We start from the raw sequence: 26950 nt of genomic DNA on the forward strand, positions 1-26950 counted from the left end.
TATCATTTAAAGCTTGTGTTTCCTTATTTATTTTCATTTTGGATGATCTGTCCATGGGTGAAAGTGGGGTGTTTAAGTCCCCTACTATGAATGTGTTACTGTCGATTTCCCCTTTTATGGCTGTTAGTGTTTGCCTTATGTATTGAGGTGCTCCTATGTTGGGTGCATATATATTTACAATTGTTATATCTTCTTCTTGGATCGATCCCTTGATCATTATGTAGTGTCCTTCTTTGTCTCTTTTAATAGTCCTTATTTTAAAGTCTATTTTGTCTGATATGAGAATTGCTACTCCAGCTTTCTTTTGGTTTCCATTTGCATGGAATATCTTTTTTCATCCCCTTACTTTCAGTCTGTATGTGTCTCTAGGTCTGAAGTGGGTCTCTTGTAGACAGCATATATAAGGGTCTTGTTTTTGTATCCATTCAGCTAATCTGTGTGTTTTGGTGGGAGCATTTAGTCCATTTACATTTAAGGTAATTATCGATATGTATGTTCCTATTCCCATTTTCTAAATTGTTTTGGATTCGTTATTATAGGTCTTTTCCTTCTCTTGTGTTTCTTGCCTAGAGAAGATCCTTTAGCATTTGTTGTAAAGCTGGTTTGGTGGTGCTGAACTCTCTCAGCTTTTGCTTGTCTGTAAAGGTTTTAATTTCTCCATCAAATCTGAATGAGATCCTTGCTGGGTAGAGTAGTCTTGGCTGCAGGTTTTTCTCCTTCATCACTTTCAGTATGTCCTGCCACTCCCTTCTGGCTTGTAGGGTTTCTGCTGAGAGATCAGCTGTTAACCTTATGGGGATTCCCTTATGTGTTATTTGTTGTTTTTCCCTTGCTGCTTTTAATATGCTTTCTTTGTATTTAATTTTTGACAGTTTGATTAATATGTGTCTTGGCGTATTTCTCCTTGTATTTATCCTGTATGGGACTCTCTGTGCTTCCTGGACTTCATTAACTATTTCCTTTCCCATATTAGGGAAGTTTTCAACTATAATCTCTTCAAATATTTTCTCAGTCCCTTTCTTTTTCTCTTCTTCTTCTGGAACCCCTATAATTCGAATGTTGGTGCGCTTAATGTTGTCCCAGAGGTCTCTGAGACTGTCCTCAGTTCTTTTCATTCTTTTTTCTTTATTCTGCTCTGCAGTAGTTATTTCCACTATTTTATCTTCCAGGTCACTTATCCGTTCTTCTGCCTCAGTTATTCTGCTATTGATCCCATCTAGAGTACTTTTAATTTCATTTATTGTGTTGTTCATCGTTGCTTGTTTCATCTTTAGTTCTTCTAGGTCCTTGTTAACTGATTCTTGCATTTTGTCCATTCTATTGTCCATTCTATCTCCAAGATTTCGGATCAACCTTACTATCATTATTCCGAATTCTTTTTCAGGTAGACTGCCTATTTCCTCTTCATTTGTTAGGTCTGGTGCATTTTTATCTTGCTCCTTTATCTGCTGTGTGTTTTTCTGTCTTCTCATTTTGCTTATCTTACTGTGTTTGGGGTCTCCTTTTTGCAGGCTGCAGGTTCGTAGTTCCTCCTGTTTTTGATGTCTGTCTCCAGTGGCTAAGGTTGGTTCAGTGGGTTGTGTAGGCTTCCTGGTGGAGGGGACTAGTGCCTGTGTTGTGGTGGTTGAGGCTGGATCTTGTCTCTCTAGTGGGCAGGTTCACGTCTGGTGGTGTGTTTTGGGGTATCTGTGGCCTTATTATGATTTTAGGCAGCCTCTCTGCTAATGGGTGGGGTTGTGTTCCTGTTTTGCTAGTTGTTTGGCATAGGTTTTCCAGCACTGTGGCTTGCTGGTCGTTGAGTGAAGCTGGGTGCTGGTGTTAAGTTGGAGGTCTCTGGGAGATTTTCGCCGTTTGATATTATGTGGAGCTGGGAGGTCTCTTGTTGACCAGTGTCCTGAAGTTGGCTCTCCTACCTCAGAGGCAGAGCCCTGCCTCCTGGCTGGAGCACCAAGAGCTTTTCATCCACACGGCTCAGGATAAAAGGGAGAAAAAGTAGAGGGAATTAGTAGAAGTATGAGGAAAGAAAGAAGGAAAGGAGGGTAGGAAGGAAGGAAGAAAGAAAGAAAGAAGCAAAGAAGGAAAGAAGGCAAGAAGGAAAGAAAGGAGGGAGGGAGGGAGGAAGGAAGGAAGGAGGGAAAGAAGGAAAAAAGACAGAAAGAAAGAAGATACAGTAAAAATAAAATAAAGTATAATAAAGTTATTGAATTCAAAAATTCTTATTTAGAAAAAAAAAAGGGACGGATAGAACCTTAGGACAAATGTTGGAAGCAAAGCTGTACTGACAAAATCTTACACAGAAGCATACACATACACCCTCACTAAAAGAGGTAAATGGGGAAAAATCATAAATCTTCCTGTCAGAGACCACCTCCTCAATTTGGGATGATTCTTTGTCTAAAGGAGGGAAGGAAGGAAGGAAAGAAAGAAAGAAAGAAAGAAAGAAAGAAAGAACGAAGGTAAAGTATAATAACGTTATTAAAATTAATTATTAAGAAAAAAATTAAAAAAAAAAAACATGGACGGATAGAACCCTAGGACAAATGGTGGAAGCAAGACTATACAGACAAGATCTCACACAGAAGCATACACATACACATTCACAAAAAGACGAAAAGGGAAAAAATCATAGATCTTGCTCTTAAAGTCCACTTCCTTAATTTGGGATGATTGGTTGTCTATTCAGGTATTCCACAGATGCAGGGTATATCAAGTTGATTGTGGAGCTTTAATCCGCTGCTTCTGAGGCTGCTGGGAGAGATTTCCCTTTCTCTTCTTTGTTCTCACAGCTCCCAGGGCTCAGCTTTGGATTTGGCCCTGCCACTGCGTGTAGGTCGCTGGAGGGCGTCTGTTTTTTGCTCAGACAGGATGGGGTTAAAAGAGCCGCAGATTCGCGGGCTCTGGCGCACTCAGGCCGGCGGGGAGGGAGGGGCACGGAGTGAGGGGCGGGCCTGCGGTGGCAAAGGCCGGCGTGACTTTGCACCAGCCTGAGGCGCGCTGTGCGTTCTCCCGGGGAAGTTGTCCCTGGATCCCGGGAACCTGGCAGTGGCGGGCTGCACAGGCTCCGCGGAAGAGGGGTGTGGAGAGTGACCTGTGCTCGCACACAGGCCCCTTGGTGGCGGCAGCAGCAGCCTTAACGTCTCCCGCCCGCCTCTGGGGTCCGCGCTTTTAGCCGCGGTTTGCGCCCGTCTCTGGATTCCGCGCTTTCAGCCGCGGCTCGCGCCCGTCTCTGGATTCCGCGCTTTCAGCCGCGGCTCGCGCCCGTCTCTGGGGTCCGCGCTTTCAGCCGCGGCTCGCGCCCGTCTCTGGGGTTCGCGCTTTTAGCCGCGGTAGCGCCCGTCTCTGGAGTTCCTTTAAGCACCGTTCTTAAACCCCTCTCCTCACGCCCCAGGAAACAGAGGGAAGGAAAAGTCTCCTGCCTCTTCGGCAGGTGCAAACTTTTCCCCGGACTCCCTCCCGGCTAGCTGTGGTGCACTAACACCTTCAGGCTATGTTCAAGCCGCCAACCCCAGTCCTCTCCCTGCGCTCCGTCCGAAACCGAAACCCGAGCCTCAGAGCCTCAGCTCGCAGCCCCGCCCGCCCCGGCGGGTAAGCAGACAAGCCTCTCGGGCTGTTGAGTGCCGGTCGGCACCCATCCTCTGTGCGGGAACCTCCCTGCTTTGCCCTCCGCACCCGTTGCTGTGCACTCCTCCGCGGCTTCGAAGCTACCCCCTCCGCCTCCCGCAGTCTCCGCCCGCGAAGGGGCTTCCTAGTGTGTGGAAACTTTTCCTCCTTCACAGCTCCCTCCCACTGGTGCAGGTGCCGTCCCTATTCTTTTGTCTCCGTTTTTTCTTTTTTTCTTTTGCCCTACCCAGGTGTGTGGGGAGTTTCTTGCCTTTTGGGAGGTCTGAGGTCTTCTGCCAGCCTTCAGTAGGTGTTCTGTAGGAGCTGTTCCACGTGTAGATGTATTTCTGGTGTATCTGTGGGGAGGAAGGTGATCTCCGCGTCTTACTCTTCCGCCATCTTCCGCCTTCCTATCAATAATAGCAAATTTGATTACCTGTGATTCCTAGTACCAGTTGCCTAGATTTGCTGAACACAGTAGTTTCAATAATAATTCAGCCTGGTTTAAGTGACTGTCACCGACTAGAGCAGAATATCTTAAAAGTGTTTAGTAGCACCCTTAAATTATAGTCTTATTAAGTGCTTCAGAAAAGCTATTTTGTTTCTCTATAAAGACCAATGAGTAGCATTTTAGGCTTGTTTCTAAACAAAATTGGCATAATCCCCGATGTTAATACCTTTTATCTCTTACACTATTATTTAATAAAAATTATTGATTTTACTTTGATACAGAAAACATCTGTTTTTTTTTTTTTTTCTGAAATAGCTGGGGCCAACTAATATAGGAAGATCTCTAGTCTCCAGAATTGCTTATGTTAAAACATCCAGTGGGCTGTAAGAGTTTACATTTCTGTAATGACTACCAAGAGGCAACTGAATAAATTAAAAATGATTATATGTAAGATATTTTTCTAAATCATAAATTTTAATTAAATGGTGTGCCAATTGTAAATGAGTTATACTCTCCAAGAAACCTGGAGCTATTTTTTGATTGCCTGTTGGAGAGAAAGAATTTCAAAGAGTAAACACCTCACTTCTGGTGTGGGTATTCACTACTAATAGTGTGATGTACATCCTTTTAGACGATTGCTAGGCACATATAAATATTGTATTTGTCTGTTCATACTGTCCTGAGACTTGCATTTTTTTACTTAGCAGTATATTGTGAGCATCCTTCCATGTCAGTATATAGCTTTACATCATTCTATTTAGAACCTGCATAGTATCACTGTAGCCCGTATTTATAAAATTAAATTGTTGTAATTCTTCTGTGAGACAGTAGTTGGACAAAGAATTATTTCAAAGAATGTCTTCCTGTAAATACCCTTGAGCACTTAGGAATGAAGGATGGTTAGAAGTGGAATCTTTAGGTCACAGGGCATACTCATTTAAAAATGTAAGTACTGCCAAATTTCCCTTCACAAAGTTGTACCAAGTTATAATCAAAGTGCTGAGAGAAATTTTACAGAGCTTTAATTAAAAAACTAAGTTATAGAAATAATACCTATGTGTACTATATTAGATATATGGAGATATTATATAGGAAATACATAGGGCAAAGGAGTGAAGGCAATTAAATGACTGAAACTAATTTTTGAATTGGAATTGCAAGTTTTCTCTTCTCGTGCTTAGTTTATATCCTAGCTTTGTTTGGTGTTCTGTGGGGAATTTGCAATGATAGGTCTGTTTTTTCTTGTTCCTCCCCCCCCCACCCCCCATATTCATGTAATCTTCCAAAAGCAAGGTAGTTAAAACATATTAATAGAAAAATCAGCTATTTACTCATAAAAATGGCCACATTCTCTCTAGAAAATATTTTAACAGGTCAGATTTATATTTACAGTAAATTCAGGAGTACTGCTGTTGCCATTGCTGATTATCTAAGTTCTTTTTTCATTAACTACAGAAATCTATTACCCCTGTCAGTTCATTTTATAATGTAGTAATAATAATAGTAATCATAATGATATGTGTTTTGAGATATGGAGAATATAAGCATCATTTTTACCTTTAATGACCAGTGTCTCACAGCATGGCATACTGGTTAGATTAGGGTTAAAGTATAGAGTTTTACTGAATGGAAAAATATTTTGAAAGAAAAAAGTCTCATTGGTTTATATTATTTGAAATTCTACTTATGTACTGCTGTACTTATGATCTAAAAATCACAGAGCTAGACATACCCATAGTATTTTTGTAAATGAATTTAGGGAATGGTGTGGCTATCTCTCATCCTGATCAGCATGATAATGAAAAAGTGAAATCCTTCCACTCCTGTAGTAGGAAAAAACTGTCACTGCTGTTGGAGGAAACAGATCCATACAGAGACATATTACATAATATATTATGAACATTCTTTCATAAGATATGGAACCTATTTCCTGGACTATTTATGGTTTACAGAGAAGCATACCACCAATTTGGGTCATTTCATTTCTGCTGGCCATTGTAGGTTCCCGTGAATTAAAGTATGTTAACTATTTAAAGTTAATACTTAGATTTAATTTTAAATAGTAACATTTAAAGCATTGCAAAAAAATGAAGGTAATAGTACTTGAAATCTACTTGTTTGAGTATTATAAAATGGAATAGAGAATATCATCCTAAGGCATCAGACGTTTTCCTTGTGATATGTGTGGGGTATATTTTAATTCTTAATAGTAATTTTAGGTGTGGATTAAAGCTAACTAAAAAAAATTCTTTCCAGTGCCATGGGAGAACAAAGCAAATAAGCAAACTTTGCTCAAGAAATTTTAAAACTTAAGAGATGTTTCTAATATTAGATCTTCCATAACTTTCCCTAGTCAGTTTCAGGTAATATCCATAAAGCAAATTCCTTAAACTTCAACTTTTAGTAAAAGGTAAACCAAATCCAACTCAGGAAATCTCAATTCAGGTAATCATTAGCATTTTGGGAGGGAGAAATAGTTTTTAATAACCATTTATTTTTATTGATTTTATTTACAGAAAAGTAGCAACTTTCAAGATCATATTCAGTTTGCCACATGTGCAGTTTCTGCTTTTCTTTTTCTTGAATGTTTGAATTTAAATTAGCATACTCTTAACTTATTGACATTTATGTGGTGACCTTTTGTGGCACTTGAAAATACCATACACAATATAGTATGCAAGTTTCTTTTTACAGAAGTACATTGCATGGCTTAAAATAAGCACTTCAGAAATACTTGTTACATTAATTTATACTTCTGTATTTGTTAATTCACAAGTTTTTTCCTTTTTCTTTCTCTTTAAATAAATAAGGTTTATGTAAAGCTTGAATCTGTTTATTGAAATAATTTTGAAGTTTTGTTGCATTTCACGCTTAACTGAACAGTTGCCAAAGTGTGTGGAGGAAGTGCCTCATAGCAGTGAGGCATTCAATTCTTTAAGCACTAGTCATTTTTTAAAATATTAAATGTAGTTATCATCAGTATAAACTCTGTTTCCTAGTGATAAATCTTTTTCTCAAATTTGTCAAAATTCCAGTGGGAACATTAAATTTAAAACAGGAAAGTATCAGTTTCTAGTTTTAGCATGAGAATTGTGATCATTTATGCTATAAAATATTTTTTTTCTTTAGTGTACTACCTCTTACATGTTACTTTGTCACAGGTGTTTGACCGTGTGGTTGATTGTATTAAGTATATGTGCCATTCCTGGTAGTAATTGTGACATAATATTGAAGAAGCCAGAAAACTTGAGATACTAAGCCATGCTTTTATTCAGTGTCTTTCTCTTTGGGTTAGAAACTCTAATGTAAAGAATTAATCATTGAAGAAGGAGAGTCATTAGAAGATTTTTCTCTTTCCTGGTTGTGTGTTACCCCATTGGAATTTTCAAAAGGTGTGAAAAACTTTTAGGAGGAAGTTGAGTTTTAACTAAATTGCATACCCAATCAATTATTTGTCATGTTAGCATTATTATGATGCATATAAAAATGCCACTGCTAACTAACATCCTGTGCCTAAAATTGCAATGGAGAAAACAGAAAGGTGATATTAAGGGGTTTTGTTACTGTTTTCTTTCAGCATTGGTTTACTGAACTACCACCTGTGTTAACGTTTGAATTGTCAAGATTTGAATTTAATCAGGCATTGGGAAGACCAGAAAAAATTCACAACAAATTGGAATTTCCTCAAGTTTTATATCTGGACAGGTATGGTTTGGTATACAGCATGACATAGTTTTGAAACAGTTCAGTATCCAGTGAAGGCTTATTGTGCTTAGAGAAAATTTTGCTTAATTTCCTTAAAATAATTTTTACTTTTTGTGTAACGTATCTAATACTGTTTGTCAAGGAAAATGGAGTTCCCTTTTTATTTAGAAAAGGATAGTTACTGGGAATAATGTTATAAGGAAAACTACTAATTTGTATTGTCTGTATGATGTTTTATTATAAAATTTTGGAAGAGTTGATCTTCTGTGATGATGGCTAGACTTAATACTGTGTCTACTTCTGTATTTGCAAATACTGATAATTGCTGTATTTCTTTTTCCTGATAAGATACATGCATAGAAACAGAGAAATAACAAGAATTAAGAGGGAAGAGATCAAGAGACTAAAAGATTACCTCACAGTATTACAACAGAGACTTGAAAGGTATTGAAACTTCAGTGAAATTATGAGCTAACTATAGGAAGTCATATTTTTAGTGACTGTCTAGAGCTTTAATTTAAAATTTGCTTTGAATGATTTGTAATTCTAGGAGTAAATAATCATTCTGGATTGATATTTTTCTTGAATAGTTTAGGCTTGAGTTTCGTTAGAGACTAAAATAATTCATAGTTGGCATTAGAAGATGATTTTATTGTTTAAAATTAAATATTCCTACCATAAAGATGTAATACGCATGGTACTAAAAATAGATGTAAAGTTAAACTAATCTATGATTGAGTTTTCTTCTTGTCTGAGACTAAATATTACTCTTGAGATTTCCCTTAAAACTAACGGTAACTGAGTGTTTCTCCTTAACACAGAAGATACAAACTCAGATGCCTACGAGAGGCTCATGGAGGCTTTATAAAGAAGGGAAGCAAGTCAAGCGTGAGCTGGTGGGCAAAGGGAGTCAGAGAGCACATCCCTGTGGAGAGAGGGTGGCTGCTATCCGCACTAGTAGGCGGTGCCACGCGTGAACATCATCTTCCTATTGTCTGTAGCTTCGCATTGTTTCCAGAAGAAGCCAGAATCTAGAGTATGAAATATTCTGTAGTTGAGACAAAAGTCTACAGGCTGAAATGTGGTCTGAAAGATCCCAGTTTGCAACCTCTGATCTAATCTGTATTCCCTTGTTTTAGTATTAATTTGAAAGTTAATAGCCTAAAACTTTTTATACAAAATAATATGTTATTTTTCAATAGTTTTAATTCTTAAAAGGTATCAGTAATCATATTGAAAAATAGTCAGACATAAACGGTGGGAGGATAATGTTAGTCACCATCTTGAGACCAGATAACAGATCTAAAAATAAAAGTCTCAGGAGATGGAAATGTCAGTTTTCATTTTACTGTTGGGTTACAACTTAGAGCAGCATCTAAAATTTATAACAGTGTATACACACATTCAGTCTTAATCAGCTTTGGTTTTGTGTTCCTTTGGAGAACATTTAATTTATTTCTTGAGTGTATATTTAGTTTTACCATCTTCATTTGAAAGCAAAATTAATTTCATTGTTGAGGAATATTTATTGAAGTGTTTTTATTATGTTTTATAACAATTATTGGAAAAAAAAACAAATGTGCTTTATACACAAATGAAAGCATTCATACATTTTATGGTTAACAGGTATTTAAGCTATGGTTCGGGTCCCAAACGATTCCCCTTGGTGGATGTTCTGCAGTATGCGTTGGAATTTGCCTCAAGTAAACCTGTTTGCACGTCTCCTGTTGATGATATTGATGCTAGTTCCCCATCTAGTGGTTCTGTACCATCACAGACATTACCAAGGTAAAAAGTTTTCTTGATAGAAGAGACAGCTGTGTTACTGTATTACGTAATAACATAATTGATGCCTTTAAAGACGGTTTTATAAAATGCATGTTGTGATTTATTTTAGTGAACTCTAAAAAGATGACATTCACTTAGAAGGTTGTATGCTTCTGGGGGCTTTCTTATTTCATTGTTTCAATGGATTTTATGGTTGTGGATTGAAATTTTCATCATACTTTTTTCCATTCAGAATTATACTTCAGGTTGTATGTTATATGTATCAACCTTTCATCCATGAAAATACTACTGTTAAATTAGAAAATTTTCTGTAATGTGAGCTGCTAAGTATTAGCAAGGGAAGGTTTTATAATTCTGGTATATGTAAGCTTTGTATAAATAAATATGATTAAGCCATTTCTACTATAAAGCCCCAATTTTATAGTGATGTAGTTCCATATATTAAGAATCTCATTAGGTTATTAGATTAATCCACATATTTCTGGGGTTTTTTTTAAGAAAACTTTTTCTTTTTGAAATTATAAGCCAATTTAATGCTGTTTGTTTGGCACATAATCATTGTCCAGAGCTTCAACTTGAAAAGTTTAATAATGAATATTCTGTACTTTAAAAATACAGCACAACAGACCAGCAGGGAGCTCCTTCTTCAGAACTGCCAAGCACATCACCCGCATCAATAGTTGCCATTTCGTCGAGATCAGTAATACACAAACCATTCACTCAGTCTCGGATACCTCCAGATTTGCCCATGCATCCAGCACCAAGGCACATAACAGAAGAGGAACTCTCTGTGCTAGAAAGCTGTTTACATCGCTGGAGGACAGAAATAGAAAATGACACCAGAGGTAAGAAGTTTCTCATAGCTACTCTACCTCAGATGGACATGATTAATGTTAGAATTGAGAAGGGAAGTCACCTATGGATTATGGGTTTCATGTGTAAATATTATTAAAGGTTTTTTTCCCCTACAAAATGTTTTCTATAAGATAAACTAGTTTGGCTTCCTTTTTTATGATCTTAATATCAGGTTTAGAGAGACCAAAAGATTTTCCCTGTATTACTTAGCTAATTAATGACCTAACAGATGGTCTGATTTTCTGGTTTAGTGCTCTAAATTTATATCAAACTGGTATTCACAGGTACTCCATTGGTGAAACATCATACAGCATCAGATTTTGTACTTAATCAGTTATGTACCTCCCTTGATGTTTGTGCAGTGAGTTCAAATGATACAATATTTTCTTTAGGTTGAAGAATTAGAAATGTGAATTTTAATATTCAGTCTTCTCTAGTAGGTTTCCAAATATGATCTATTAGCTCAGTGCCAGTCTATAACGAGTTTTAACTGGATGTAGTAAAATCAAAAAAAAAAGGACAGTGCTCTGTGGTGTGTGTGTGTGTGTGTGTGTGTGTGTGTGTGTGTTAGTGTTAAGTTGCCATCTGTCCATGCTTGGAAGGAACTCTCCTTTATTCTGAAGTTATCTCCTTTACTTTTATCCTACTTTACTGTTGTTAAAATCTCCTTTTTCTTAAAATGAAGTGATATTAATATTTTATGGTAGTTTTATCATAATTTTTCTTGCATGTCAAAATATAATAACCTATTATTGCTCCCTAATTTTATCCTAATTTTATTGATCTATGAAAAAAACATCTAGGAGTTACTCTTTTTATACCAAAAGGTTGGACTTGTACTAAACAATATCACTTGTTAGATTTTAAATGCCCAACTAGATGCTTTATAGACAATATGGAAATAAAGAGCAGTCTGTATTTAATAGGGAGTAAATAGGGTGTGGTGGTAACTAACAGTTAGCATTAGTAACTAAAGATTTTCCTTAGTATTTTTCATATATAAGGAAATTTTTTGTATTTGAAATCATTAGTAAACATTCATTAAGCACATAGTTTTTCCTGAATACTGTGCTAGGTGCTGGATAATTTTCTAGTGGACTTGGCAGATTGTGTTTGTTTTCATAAGATTACATTCAGAAGGCTGAAAGCTAAGAACTTTTGACACCAAGGTCGTAGCATTGAGGGAGGAAAGAAATGAATTTGGTATATTCTTTGATGTGGGTCATTGACAAGAGGGAAGGGGGGGGAGGATCAGGGATGATTCCCTTAGTTGTTCATAGTGATATGTATAACTACATAGATGGAATGCACTTTGGAAATGAGCAAACTGGTGGGGAGCAGGCCCTCACCTTGGGGGAGGAAGTAGGAATATGATGAGTCCACTTCTGGCCATTTTAAGTTAGAGGAACTTGAGAGACATAAGGTTTTGGACCTATAATACTATGCATCAGGTATTAAAGATTTTCCTTGGAATATTTGTTTTCTCTCTTTTATCCCTGATGATATTTGCTGTTAGCATTATTTTTTAAACTATTACATAGTATTCCAGTATATGAATATGATATAATTTATTCAATTTCTATGTTGTTACTAACTACCAATAAAGCTGGCCTTCCGCATACATATTAGCATACTTTGTGAGTTGAGTATATTAAAAATGCCATTTCTGATCCAAAGTGTATATACTTAACATTTTGACTATTTAAAAATTTCCCTCCCAAAACAATGAGGCAGTTTACATTCCCAATAATTTTGTGTGAGAGAACCTGTTTCCCAGTACTCTCCCTAGGTCTGGGCACTTTTTAATTTGTGGTAGTCTGATAGTTGAAATGAAAATGGTATTTCAGTGTCTTGATTTGCATTTCATTAATTATGAGTGAAATTCTATTTTTCTCTAAATTGGTGACCTTTGCCCATTTTTTATATTGAACTATTTGTCTTTCTCTTACTGCTTAATAGAAACTTTAATGTTATGGGTGTTAACCTGTTGCCTGTAGTGTATGCTGCAGATAATATTTTTCCAGTTTGTCATTTGATTTTCTTTATGTTGGCTTTTGTTTTCTTTCTATAATAATAGATTTTCTTAAATTGGGGGAGGGAGTCTTTTCATTTATGGTTACTGGATTTTCTCGCAAGCTGTAAAAGGCCTTTCCCTAGTCTAAAGTTCCTAATTTTCTTTTGTAGTCTTTGGTGTTTTTTTCCTGATTCTGTTTAACAGCTTCATAGTATAGTGTGGTTATACTATAATTTAACCATTTCCCTATTGACAAATATTTAGGTTGTCTCCACTTTTTAAAAAACAATTATAGGCAATATAACTGTGAAACATCCCTACCTCTAAATAATTTTGTAGGATAGATTTCTACTGGAAGTAGAAATAATGAGTAATGGGAGTCTCATAACTTTATTTCAGTTGGTGATTAAAGTGGATTTTTATTCAGTTACTTCTGTACATATACATATATGTATGTGTGTGTGTGTGATGTGTGGTGAAGTTATTTTATTTCACTCTAAAGGTTTTCGTATAGGTTATAGCTCCCCTTTTCAACTTATGTGCCCTAATATCCTCTGGCTCCAAAGTTACATATTTTGACACAGGGGGAACTTCATCAAGATAAAGAACTTTATTCTTGATTTAGGGCAATAAAAGAATAAACTACAGGAAAAAAATAAAGTTTTTCCTGTTTTATACAAATATGTAGGGGGGGTTAGTTTTAATTTTCATTGGAAACTTCCTTTATAAATTTGAACAAAGTTCAGTTTTATTGGCTCTGCACATTTTTAAAATAAACCATATGTGTTTTCATTTTTCCTTTGTGCTATATCTTTTATAAAGAACTAAATTTCATTTTATACAAATTCTGAATAGTAAGTTTTAGAACAGTTTTAGAAACTTTTTCTTATTCCTCTAACATATTGGTAGGAAAACCCTTATTCCCTACCTTATAAGTCTCAGTAGAAACATACTTGATGTTAATCATTAAATGGCATCTTCTATCCTTAGATTTGCAGGAAAGCATATCTAGAATCCATCGCACAATTGAACTAATGTACTCTGACAAATCTATGATACAAGTAAGTTGAATTTTGAGCTAGTAAGCATTATCAAAATTATTTACATATTTTAATTTATCTTTATGTTATTTATCATAATTCTCATACTTTTTGTTATAAAATTGTTGAACTTTAAGATTTTTATATTAATATTTTCCTCATTCAGTTGTATTCTCATACTGTATTTATTAGCCTACCTTTTTATTCTTTTATAATAAAATTTATCAAAAATTTCTAAAAGGGCTTAGCATTTAAAAAAAAATTCTATGGGAAAATTACATGGTTGTTTAACGATATTAAGATTATGGGAGTGGGGCTTCCCTGGTGGCGCAGTGGTTATGAATCCACCTGCCAATGCAGGGGACACGGGTTCAAGCCCTGGGCCGGGAAGATCCTACATGCTGTGGAGCAACTAAGCCCGTGCGCCACAACTGCTGAGCCTGCGCTCTAGAGTCCGTGAGCCACAACTACTGAAGCCCGCGCACCTAGAACCCGTGCTCTGCAACAAGAGAAGCCACCGCAATGAGAAGCCCACGCACCACCATGAAGAGTAGTCCCCCACTCACCACAACTAGAGAAAGCCCGTGTGCAGCAACAAAGACCCCGTGCAGCCAAAAATAAATAAATAAACAAACAACTAACTAAATAAAAGATTATGGGAGAAAGTAAAGGGCTCAGTTACATTTTAACTTCTGAGGCTCATATAATGGCTTATTATATAAGCCATTTTGCTGAACTCATCCATCAATTTATAACTGTGAAGATTTAAACAAATCATGTGCTGTATATAAAAATGTTCATCATAAGTTCTTTATTCGAAAGAAATAAATAGATCAACAAATATACTTCCAAAGTTTTGAAAATCATCTTATTTACATACCTGTCTGTTTTACATGTCTTTAGTTTGCTTATCCTCTCCGCCCCCTGCCTTCTTTTATTTCATAGTTTAATTTTTTCAAAACTTTAATTCCAGCCAATTTACTCTTGTTAAAAAACATATGCTCCTATGGGATCCTCCAGTCAGATGGTTTGTGGGTTTCATGGGATGTGGTGTAATAGACTACATAACTACAGTTTAACTCTTCTTTTTCATATTTAGGTTCCTTATCGCTTACATGCTGTTTTAGTTCATGAAGGCCAAGCTAATGCCGGGCACTACTGGGCATACATTTTTGATCATCGTGAAAACAGGTGGATGAAGTACAATGATATTGCTGTAACAAAATCATCATGGGAAGAGCTAGTGAGGGACTCTTTTGGTGGTTATAGAAATGCCAGTGCATACTGTTTAATGTACATAAATGATAAGCCACAATTCTTAATACAAGGTAAGAATATGAAATATATAGGGTGGTATATATTTTTAAATAAGTAACCCTTTTATGTGACTCTGGTCTCTGGTGTGATTAGTTAAGTGTAGTTTACTAAAGAGTGTGATGAATATGATTAGGAAATGCTGCTGGGTTATTGTAGGTGAGAAAACTGGAATTGAAAAGTAATGTGACCAGGGCTGAAAACTGGAATATATTTTGTATTCAAAGTTAACTATTTAGTAACTATTATAAAATGTAAATCGGACTTTTTTCTCCTTGTTAAAATCCCTTTAATGACTATGTCACATATTGACTCATATTCAAGCTCCTTAACCTGACATAAAAAGCCTCCATTTTCTGGCCTCTAATTGTCTCTCCAGCTTCATTTATAACCATTGTCCATTTCAAACTTTATGTACTTCACTAATATTTGAACTTCTTTGGCTCACACCAAATCATTTCACACATTTATATCTATATGTTCTTATGTTTTCTGTTTTTATTTTTTGCCAGTAATGATCTTATTTCTTTCTTCTTTTGCCTAATTCTTTCTCATCTCTCAGGATTCAATTCAGATGTCATCTGCTCTGCCAGGTTTTCCTTGACCTGCCACAAAGTATCCCTCCTTGTGTTCTCATAGCATACCTCTATTGGGCACTTATTGTGTGTTGGAATTGTATGTTGACTTGTCTTTCGCACTTCACTCTGGTCTGCTCAAAGCCAGGGAGCATTTCATACTGCGTCTTAATCTTTTTATTTCTCATATTCTAATATAGGCTTTGCATATAAAAAGCACTTAATAAAGGTTTGTTGAGACTGATAAAAATAAACTTTCCTTTTGTATTTAACCATTTAGCAAAACTAGTTAGGCAGTTCATTTATGACTGAAAGCTAAAATTTATTTTGTGTGTGTGTGGTAGAGGTTGAGTAACGCTTTTAAGTACTACTTATGTGATGTTGAAAGAAATCTTGCTATATTGATTGATTAGTTTTCAAATTGCATATAAGTATATTGCTATACTTAACTGCTTCAGATGAAAAAGAATTTTAGTCCTATTTTGAGCTTTCGAGGTTATGAGTTATTTCTTCTCATTTTGTGGTTTTACTTCGTGAATAATCAAACGTCTGGTATTTTATAATAGAAAAAGTAGCACTATGTCAGTGTTTGAAAAGTAGCAAGCAATTTTGGCCTTATGTCTTCTTCCATTTTTTTACTCTTCAGCCTAAAAGTAAAAGCTGAGAACATTACCTATAATGGATTATCAAATATTTGCATCATTGTTTTTCTGAGCATTTGTTTGGGTTTTCTTTTAATATATAGGTAATATTGATTCGCCAAGTGGTAATAATTTGTACTTTAAATACATTTGAAACACCTTCTATTTTGAGCTTTGCATTTTTCCTTTAATCCTTAATTTTATAATAGTTTTTGAAATATGATTTGCAGAGGAGTTTAATAAAGAAACTGGGCAGGCCCTTGTTGGAATAGAAACACTACCACCAGACTTAAGAGATTTTGTTGAGGAAGACAACCAGCGATTTGAGAAAGAACTAGAAGAATGGGATGCACAGCTTGCCCAGAAAGCTTTGCAGGAAAAACTTTTAGCATCTCAGAAATTGAGAGAGTCAGAGTCTTCTGTGACAACAGGTTAGTCCGCTTTTATTGCATTTTATTATCAATATCATGTTTATTATTGATATTTTATTATAAAAATAAGATATGCTCATTGAAAAAGCAAAAACAACATAAAACTTTAGTTATCCTAAAATATGAAGACTCCAGTAAAAATCATCTGAAATTCCATCACTCAGAGATAATAAAAGGCAACAATTTAGTTTACTCCTTTGCCAGATAACACTGTATGTACATATATATCATTTTCAAGTTAAATGAGATGATTCTGCTAACTCTCCCACTACCTATTCTGCCTACTTTGATTGACTTTTTTTGGCAAGATGCTTAGAAAAACTGTGAAACCGCAGGTAACCCAAGCCAATTCACTATAGCTATCAAAGGAATGAACTCTAATAATTTCATATTTGAGCAAAATAACACTACTGGTAGATAGTATTAATTCATATAGAGTATTTATTTGATTTTTTTTCAGAATTCTTAAAGTTAAAAACAAAATTAGCAGGAACTAAATATTTAATATATTCCAAGCAAAAATCTGTATAGATCTGTAAAACAAATGAGAAGATAAGTATATAAAAATATAAATATTAAACATTCTACAATTATTAGGTGATAAAATCAATAAAATATTAAGAATAACACTGTACAAAAGTATCTTCTAGCAAAGCTGAAAATACAATGTCTAATGATTTTTTTTAAGATTAATTTCATCACTAAGTTGTCAAAATATTTTAGGATGACATTTTGTACTGTAGGAAAGGTCCTCTTTCTGTTTAGTGGTTGGGGAAATGAGAAGAGATAAATTAAACAGATATTTTCCTTAACCCCATTTGTCTCTTTCTCTCTTTTTTTTTTTAAATAACTCTGAGTGGATCATTTTGAATCACCCTTTTTTGGTAAGATCTGTGTGTTTTGTTTTTATTTTTGAAGAAAGCATTTTAGGTGTTTGTTTAATTTCATCTTTTATAGACAGATTCCCATGCAGCTTTACCTAGGTAGTTTTCAGCATTATCATCTGAACTTTAGAAGGAATTATTCTTTCAGTGAGAGATTTGTAATACCACAATATGGTATGGTGACTGATGTAGGCATGCACAGATCTTTCCAGACTTGGAACTTGTTCTCATATGAATTGAATAGTTGAGTCCTTGATCTTGATTTTAGGTGACATCGATTCAGAATTTTTAAAAGACCAAGATAATGGTATTATACCAACAAAGATACCAACATATTGATACAGAAATGCAGTGCAGTATATCTGAATACCACCATTGTAGTCTCTGGTGAGCTCTACCAGACGAGGACTGTACTTTCTTCCTGTACATCAAGGGCCACTGTGTAGAACAGGTGAAACTCTATAGTTTCACAACAGTGCAGTTTCATTATAGTAACTTTGTCCATATTAGTAGGAAGTAAAATAGCTTAGTAGATATCAAGAGGTTTCTGAGTTCAAATCACAGTGTAGTAACTATGTTACAGTTCCTTTCATTTTTGAGTCAGTTCCATCTCTTTGTGATTTCATCCCTTGTCTTCTGTACATATCCTTTCCAAATTACTCCCTAGAACTTGCCCCAAGATGGAGCTACTCTGTTATTCTTTGCTTAACTTTTAAGTGCTCCAGTTGCACATGGCTCTTCTTATCTTATTAGTGGGAGGACAGGGCTGCACAATTGGCGTGATAGTGGCACCTAAGCACTCAGATGAAGGTGAGTGCTCCAGTCATTGGTTAAGCTCCAACCCTATTATTATTCTTGGCTCAGTTATATTTTGTAACATCAAAATATTAAATTCTATACAGTCTCTTTTCCATCTTTTCTGTTTCTTACAAGACTATCTAAATTTACAGACTTGACACATTTTATTTTTACTAAATCAGACTAATACATATTCCCCACTAATATTCCTGTCTGACAGGACTAGCCAACTTTTCCCCATTATTTACATTTGTCATCTTATATTCCCTCGCTATGAAAAGGCCACATGTGTGTATGCTCCACACCCTTTTTATCCTGGTCAATACTTCCTATTGTACACTTTATATGGTGTTTCGTAAGTTTTAAAAAATTCAGCAGTAGGTATTGGGCATATATGTTCATGTCCCTCTTTAGTATTTTTAAAAAAAAAAATTGAAGAGAAGTACAGATGTATTTCTGAAAGGAGCCAGAATAACTAAAAAATAAAGAGATGGAAAGGTCAATTCATATGTAATTACTATGATAGTTATCTTCCAGACTGGGTTTTTAGAAAGCAGTGACAATACTGCCTCAGTAGAAAACATTGTGTCCTGTATAGGATTGCTAGAAATATGCATTTTGAGTTAGTAGAAATAGAATGTTCTAAATCTATAAATTTGGGGGTGAGATTATTGTTTAAAAGATTGGTTTCTATTACTGTATTGTCTTACATATCAGATTAAGAAATCCATCTTCTGTTACAGGGGAATTTAACATACCACAGTTGAATAAGGGAATCTATTATAGTGTTCATTGGAATCACTTAACATCCTATCATAAGTAGAGAAATTTTACTTTAATGCCTATGCCATCTTTTTCCTGTTTCTCCTCACAGTTTTCAAAGTAATTTGTTTAATTTGGTATAATACTTTCAGACTATCAAAGAGAACCTGTGTTTAAATCTCTCAGGTGTGCATTAGGATTATGAGTGACTAGTGGAAGTAATACAAGGAAATCCTGTTTATAAAATCCATCAGTGATTTTTTTTCTCTCCCTGCAAATCTTTTCAGTAAAGCTGTAACCTAAGAACCATTAAAATCCAATTTCTTAAGGGTGATATTCCAAATAAGAATATTAATTTATATAGTATTAATTAAATGAGTATTTGTTCCTCTTCTTTAACAGGTGACGAAGAAATCCATAGGCATCACTTCTCCCACACAATTCATTGTCTTACTGAAACTAAATAATAAATGATAGAAAAGTATTCTTTAGTCCATCTCACACTACCTCCCTAACCTGCCTAGTGCAAAAGAAAACTTACCTTAACACTTATGTTTAGAGATTTAGCCAACGGTTCTTTACCACGGTATATATCGATACATCAGAATTACCTGGGGGACTTTTTCTGAGTATAAACAGGACATACCACCTAAGATTTACTGGGCTCAGAATCAGTGGAGGAAGGGTCCAGAATATATATTTTTAAAAAGATGTTCAGATAATTCTGAGGTGTACCTGTGGTTAAGCAGCATGGCTCTAGGCTGTATGTATAAAACAAATTATTCTGAAGGAGAGAGAGCTTTGCCTGTTTTGCTTGTGTTACCCATATCTTACTCAAAAACTATTTGAAGTCCTTACAATATATATAACATACTCAGATTTTAAAAACAGAAAGAAAGGAGCTGAAACCAAAAAATGACCTCATTTTTGACAAAAATAAGCTGATATTCCAGAAAAGTACAGCTGGTTCCTGAGAGTCAGACCTGGTAGAATGAACAATATCCTCAATATTTTCAAGTTCCTTTAAAACAGGGACCAGGTGATGTTCTTATTTAAATCTCCAGAATCTAGCATAATAAATGACAAATGGTTGATGCCCCTTGAATATTTTCTGATTTGATTTCATTCCCTATGGAAATTGCAATAATGAGTCTCCTAGGGGTGATCCTCAGTGTATGGGAATGCAACCGTTTAAAAAGGAATGTAAAATTACACTTAAAAAGGAGTGTAAAATAGATAGCTAGTGGGAAGCTGCTGCATAGCACTGGGAGATCAGCTTGGTGCTTTGTGACCACCTAGAGGCGTGGGATTGGGAGGGAGGCTTAAGAGGGAGGGGATATGGGGATATATGTATGCGTATAGCTGATTCACTTTGTCGTACAGCAGAAACTAACACAACATTGTAATGCAGTTATACTCCAGTAAAGATGTATATGTAAAAAAAAAAAAGGATAGCCAAAATAACTATACATTAGGGAAGAAGGCTAAAAGTATGTTGTGCAGATATAGCTCTATCCTGGATAATTTTTAGGTTTAACTTTGGTTCCTAAGCCTCTACTCCCCACATTGCTGAGAATTCTGTTTGTGGTGCCACCTAGGAATCTGAAGTCTTAAAATTGTTTCTGTGATGATTCTATGCAGCCAGCTTAGCATGGCTCTTTATAGGCTGCTTTTGGGGAATCATTGATTTTAAATACATTTCTGTAAGAAAAATGGACTGCTATTCTTTGATGCAGTACTCTTTAAATATTGTTCTAAATGTGCATGTAATAAGTATGACTCATTAGTAAGTTAAGGTATAAAATACTTCTGAAAGATATGAGTTGTTGTTCTTTTTTTAAATAGTTGATTAGAGAGCAGATCCTTATGCTTTAACAGAAAGTCAATTGCTTGTCAAGTTGACTCTTAAAATGCTAAAGGCCACAACCAGGAAACAGGCATAGAACACCCCCAAGGTCCTCCCAACCCCTTACTTCAACATGAAGGTGGACTAAAGGAGCAAGTTCTGAGTACTCTCAGAATGTTGGATTTTATATAACAGCCAAATAGGTGAATGAATAAGTTCTATTATCAACATAGAACATGGCTGGAAAATATCTTATGTGGAGGATAGCCATCCAAAAATCTCAGTGAAGCATCCATAAACTAAATAAATGATTAGAAAGATACTCCGGGTACAGGGACATTTTATACCTCTACAGAGAACTGGTCATTCACGGTGAAATGAGTGTGTTTTGGAGTTTGTAGCTGCAGGTAGGTAACTAAAGAAAACTTCCCAGGAATTAAGAGTAACAAATGTCACATAAGTAATCACCAGCTGTATTTCAAGCTGAAGCCTGAACAATAACACTTTAATAACTGTGGGACCAGTTAGTACATAAAATGCCAGTTAGTGCATAAAGGAAACAGCGTGGTCTCTGTTTATTGAGCTCTTACCATTTATATAGGCTAGCAGGGATGAGACTTCTATAGGGATACAGGATGAACAAAAACTGTTGCGTGAGACTTCTATAGGATTACAGGATGAACAAAAACTATTGTGCGTGCAAAAAGCATAAAAGAGCCAGATGTTTTGTCCTAATGTTGTTTTTAACAAAGAAATGGAAATTGCCTAAATGTATGGTAAAATATTAGTTGTATGAGCCCTTTATACAGAAGAACACGGTATAACCAGTAAAAAATTGTATCGACAGGAAGAATGTTTGTTATATTAAGTTAAAAACAGTATATTCAGAATAACTTTTTGTTTAAAAAAGTTTGGGTAGGTAAAATCTGGAATATATAATACTAAAAATATTAATAGTGCTTATGTCTAGGTAGTGGAAAGAGCCTTTTATTTTCCTCCTTTGGTTATTTGTTCTAGTGAACATGTTTTTTACTCTTCTGGTTTGACAAAATGAAGCTAAAACCTCTTTCCTTTTTTATGAAGACCCTCTATTATAATCTGACTCCCTTGTAATTCTTTCAAGACTACTATTCTATGTTTCATCTAAGCCAGGGTATTCCCCATTATTCTTGCTTGTAGGTTATTTTCCTGTCATTAAGGCTTTGCTCATGAAGTATCCTTCATTTGGAAAATGTCCTCTTATCCTCACTATTCTTGAAATTTTATCCATTTTAAGACTTTCCTCATATCCCCAAATCTTTATGAATCCCCCTAATTACCCCTGTAGCAATTATTACCTTTTTTCCTCTATTCTAGTCCCAATCTATTCTCACTACCAAATTTATGTTATATTTCATCTTGATTACCAGTGTAAAGGCTCATTAATAGCAAGGATTTTATTAATCTTTTATCTGTCCTTACAGTGCCTTTGCATATGCTATTCCTTCTGCCTGGAATCATCTTGTTTCTCATCAAGATAATTTTCTCTACAAATCCTTCAAGACTCAGCTCAGTTGACATTCCTCCTTTCTTAGCATGCAGCATCATTCCAAGTGTGTGTATTAGGTCCACAATGCTTCTGTAGGACCTTGTGCATAAGTCTGTTATTGCATTCAGTACTTCATGTTGTAATGGAGTATACATTTATCTGATTTTGTTGAGAGTTCCTTAAAGTGAGTAAATTTTCTGTCTTTTTTTTTTTTTTAAACCATTGTTAATACCTAGCTCGGTACTAAAAATGGCATATGCTCAACAAACATGTTGGGAATGAAGTTTGGGTTTTTGTTTCCAAACTCCCAGAACCGAATCCTTATAGGTTTACCTACTGTGATTACAGTACCACTCAAATAAGTTCCCTGGAAGATATTTACACAGGGAAAATTCTAGAGGAAATAGTTTTATATGACATTTAGGCAGAATCATTCAGCATCACATAAGGTTTTTGGACTCAAATCCCTATGTTGAAGGAAGCCTTGATGCTGGGGACCTAAGGTGTATTTGACTGTGTCGATCAGATAAAATTACTTTTTCTCTTAAGGACTTAATTTACATACATTGTCCAGGTTTCCCTGGCTTAGACCAGTGTCACACCAGATGGATTTCTTGGCCCTCATTGCATTACGCTCACATCCTACTATCAACTACCGATGTTTTATCTATTACAGTGAGAAGAGACAAAGAGGGAAAACACAAGTAATGAAAGCTTTATCAACAAGAAGTCTCTCTCTGTTAATCCCTAGAGCAGCTGACTTAATTCACTTACGAAAGCTTCCAGAAGCAGAAGACTTGCTAAGCTGGAGTTGTAGTGGTTAAGATTTTCTTAACCTTGTCTATCATACAGGGACACTGCAAGAACATTGCAGTCCAAAGTCAGGAAATACAGAAATGAAGACATTTAACTTTTTTAAACTTCTTTACCTATCACACACATTGTAAGCATTTCTTCCTTTAGTTTTCCTTGTCATAGTGTATTTCACCCCCATTATCCTAATCACTCACACCCAAAACTTAAGTCATCTTCACATCAGTCTCCAAACCTTTATGTCTAAAATGCATCTTGAATCTAACCAATTCTCTCTTTCTTGCTGTCTCTGTTATCCAAAAGAATAGTCGTTTCTTGCTCGTATTGCTGTAGTACCTTTTAGTACTTTCATTGACTTCTAGTTTTACTTTCCTCTCTAATCTGTTCTTTGCAGTGTGGTCAGAATAATGTTCTTTAAACTTGACATGTTGCCATTGTATTTAAAATGTTTATTCACTTGTTTTGCCCTTCAAAACTTCTGTGACTCAAAGACCTCCGTTTTGTCCCTATCCGCACCATCTCTTGCCACCTCTCCCCTCTTGTTATACTATAGTCCAGCCACACTAGATGCCTTTTGGACTGAGCTTATGCTCATTTCATGGGCTGTTCATTCTTCCATTTTCAAACCTAATCCATTTAACTTCAGCTAAAAAGTCAGTTTATCTCATATCCCATAACCTAAATTACCCTTGCCCCATTTTATTCCTATAATGTATTATTATGATATTGTCACAATTCATATGCGTGATTCTTTGGTTAGTAACTTTCTCCATAGTTGACTATAAATTCCATGGGGGTAGGGACTGGCTGCTTTGTTCACGTTCAGAGTCCCAGTGCCTAGCCTAGTGCCAGGCACATAGTTAGACACTTAATTAGAATTCATTGGATAAATGAATGCTCGTGCATCTATGTTGAAATTACATTATTTCTTTTTGAATAATATTTCACTTTGAGAAAAGTTTTAAATTAGTAAAATATTGGAAAGGTTGACAGTAATCCTGTCGTGTCCCACCAATTGATTGAGCAAGGACTCATCCTATCCCAGTAACGCTGTAGAATATTTTAGTGTACTTTCTTATTTCTTTTTATCCATTCATTAGCTTATTAATTCATTTGTTCCATTAAGTTATTGTGTGCTTATTATATGCTAGGTATTGAAGAAATAGCAATACAAAAGGGAGATAGCATCACTGCTCTTTGGATTCTTACAGTCTAGCAGGGGATATGGGCTTGAAACAAATACTTAACAAAAATAATGAAGTTATAATTGTGTGGTAAGTGCTATTAAAAAGAAAGTATACGTTTACTCTAGAGCAGTTATTCTCACCTGAGAGTGATTTTGTCCCTCAGACGGCATTTGACAATACTGCAGACATTTCTGGTTGTCACACCTGCGGAGACAGTACAACTGGCATCTAGTGGGTAGATGCCTGGGTACACAGGACAATCCTCCACACCAAAGAATCATCTGAACCAAAATGTCAGTAGTGTTGAGGAGGAGCAACCCTGCTTTAGAAATGGGGTTATCAGGAATACTTCCATAAGGAAGTGATATTCAAACAAAAGGATATATAGAAGTTATTAGATGGTGGGGGGGATGAGAATTGGTGAACACACAGGCAAAGGGAAGAAAATGAGGAAAGATACAAAAGTTGGAAGGTAAACCTCTTCTCTGATGTATTAGATAAGCTGAAAAAAGTCTGGTATGTGTTCCTTTTTGAGTAAAGGGCAAAGGACACCTGGCGATGTTGGAGAGATAGGCAGAGACCCATTTATATAATGCCTTGTAGGTTGTATAAGGATTTTGGGGTAGTCTGTTAAATACCCAGTGGACATTCAGAGTACATTGTTGCGTCTGTGGGTTTCGAACTCAGAACATAGGCAGTAGATATAACTTTAGGAGTTCTTCACAGAAGTATTTGAAGTCTTGAATTTATATTGGTACCAGTTTGGCAAGTTTTAATTGTTTTTCTCTGACAACACTCAGCTACCAGGAACAGGTTCAGAAAAGATAGAAGGTTGGGTTCGTTCAGGGTTAGGATTTTGTTAGGTAAGTATGAAAAAGGATACTGTGTCCAGAAAAACAGCTACTGTGCTCTCTACAGAAACTCAGACCAGGATTGTTGTATAAACCACCCCCGCTACCTCTTTTTTTTTTCTTTTTTTTTTGGTAGAATGCTCATGATTTTCCAAAGTTAGACTTTGATACTTATCATGACAAAGAAATTTACTATGAATTTCTTAGCATAAACTATAATGAGTGCTTTCTTCAGTAATTATTTGACTACTCTGAGATCTGATTCTTTCTTTTGGTAAATTCTGGGGGAAGTGCTGTATACTGAAGCATGTATTACTTTAAATTGAGTAAGTAAAGTAAAATTAATTATTGTATAACTTCAAATGAGAAATAAATTACAGATATATCTTAGTATAGACTCACTGATTTATATTAGATATACAATTGATTCTTTTCTCATGAAGCACAAGCAGGAGAACCAGAATATCTAGAGCAGCCATCAAGAAGTGATTTCTCAAAGCACTTGAAAGAAGAAACTATTCGAATAATTACCAAGGCATCACATGAGCATGAAGATAAAAGTCCTGAAACAGTTTTACAGTCGGTAAGAATTTTTCTTTTAGCTCTCTGAACATACCCATCAATGTTCACGAGGTTTCCTAGCAGTATAAGGAGAATGACCTGTCTGGGAGTCAGGAGAGACCAGGCCAAAGGACGGCTTCGCTTGAACATGATGAATGATTGTAGGTGTCACCTAACTGCCAGGCTGTAATTTCCTCAGCTGTAATTTTTAAAATGCTTCTTTTTAAAAAAAAAGTTTCTATCTTCCTGTTAGAGAATTATGAAAAATTATAATCATAGACTAAACTAGTCATTTGATTTGGAACTTAAAAAAGAGAAGTACAAAATTTAGCATTATTTTTCTTTTCTTTCAACCCCTCCTCCCATCTTTAGTCTTACTACATTGGAATAGTTGGTAATATAAGGTATAAATTTCATTGTTTCATGGACTGTGTTTAACAAAATACTAGATAGTCTAGGTTAGAGTATTATTAGTAGAATAAATATGATATTATAAAACACTTTATGCATATTTCGTGTCCTGTATAAAATTGTCATTATAAGCCTCCTTTATTGTTAATTTTCAAGTATTCAAGTGTGTCTTTTTATAACAGTAAGTTGAGCACATTGGTATTGCATTACGTTTCAATGAATATGATATTCTGAGAGATGTTGTTTCAAGAGTTTCATACTACAAAACTATTCAGTTGCTATAGTCATTTATTTTTTATTTTATTAGTGAGCACAAGCAACTCTAATACAAGTTTCGTGATAGCTAATTTTAGGATTTGAAGATTCCACTCCTAGAGTGCTAAAGCGAACAGGGCATGTAATTTTTCAACACATAATTTTCCACTGAGTGAACTTAATCTCAACAATAGCCTGCTAATTACAGTGATGTCTTTAATATGATAAGATCTTGATTAACCAAAATGTTCAATTAATAGGGTATTCTGTTAATTATGTTTTGATGAACAAAGTAATCAGAAATTATTTTTTAATTTCCTTTTTGAAAAAGTTTGATTATATATCATCTTACCATTAAAAAACGTATTAATATAGATTTTTTTTTGATCATTTCGAATTTTGCAAATGTCCCTGGAGACTAAAAAACTTGAGATGAGGAACTGCTAACTCTAAAGCACTTCCTGAAAAATGCTTCTTTTAATAGATCTGGGATTTCTACTTCTTGGGGGATGGTAGAAGAAACCCTAGGGAGGGAGAAAAAACACAGGAGTAGGTAACAAGGGAGAAACATTTTTGCCTGATATAAAAAAAATAATTTGCCAGGGCTTTTGCTAATTAAGATTTTTATTTGTTAGAGCCT

At 35.3% G+C, this 26950-nt stretch overlaps 1 protein-coding gene across 4 annotated transcripts in view; it reads left to right on the forward strand.

The window, feature by feature from the left end:
* The window catches only part of USP25 (ubiquitin specific peptidase 25), a 146262-nt gene that overhangs the window by 87356 nt on the left and 31956 nt on the right, over positions 1 to 26950 (forward strand). For 3 of the 4 annotated variants that reach the window (XM_012539505.3, XM_004264459.4, XM_049709729.1), the window contains 8 exons: positions 7629 to 7756; positions 8105 to 8200; positions 9383 to 9544; positions 10163 to 10389; positions 13404 to 13474; positions 14553 to 14781; positions 16214 to 16414; positions 25527 to 25666. In XM_012539505.3, coding sequence (XP_012394959.2) covers positions 7629 to 7756; positions 8105 to 8200; positions 9383 to 9544; positions 10163 to 10389; positions 13404 to 13474; positions 14553 to 14781; positions 16214 to 16414; positions 25527 to 25666 — 1254 coding nt within the window. The remainder of the gene's footprint in view (positions 1 to 7628; positions 7757 to 8104; positions 8201 to 9382; positions 9545 to 10162; positions 10390 to 13403; positions 13475 to 14552; positions 14782 to 16213; positions 16415 to 25526; positions 25667 to 26950) is intronic. The other variant, XM_049709728.1, reaches the window with a different exon arrangement.

Source organism: Orcinus orca, chromosome 5 (genome assembly GCF_937001465.1).
Source record: "Orcinus orca chromosome 5, mOrcOrc1.1, whole genome shotgun sequence".
Taxonomy (NCBI): domain Eukaryota; kingdom Metazoa; phylum Chordata; class Mammalia; order Artiodactyla; family Delphinidae; genus Orcinus; species Orcinus orca.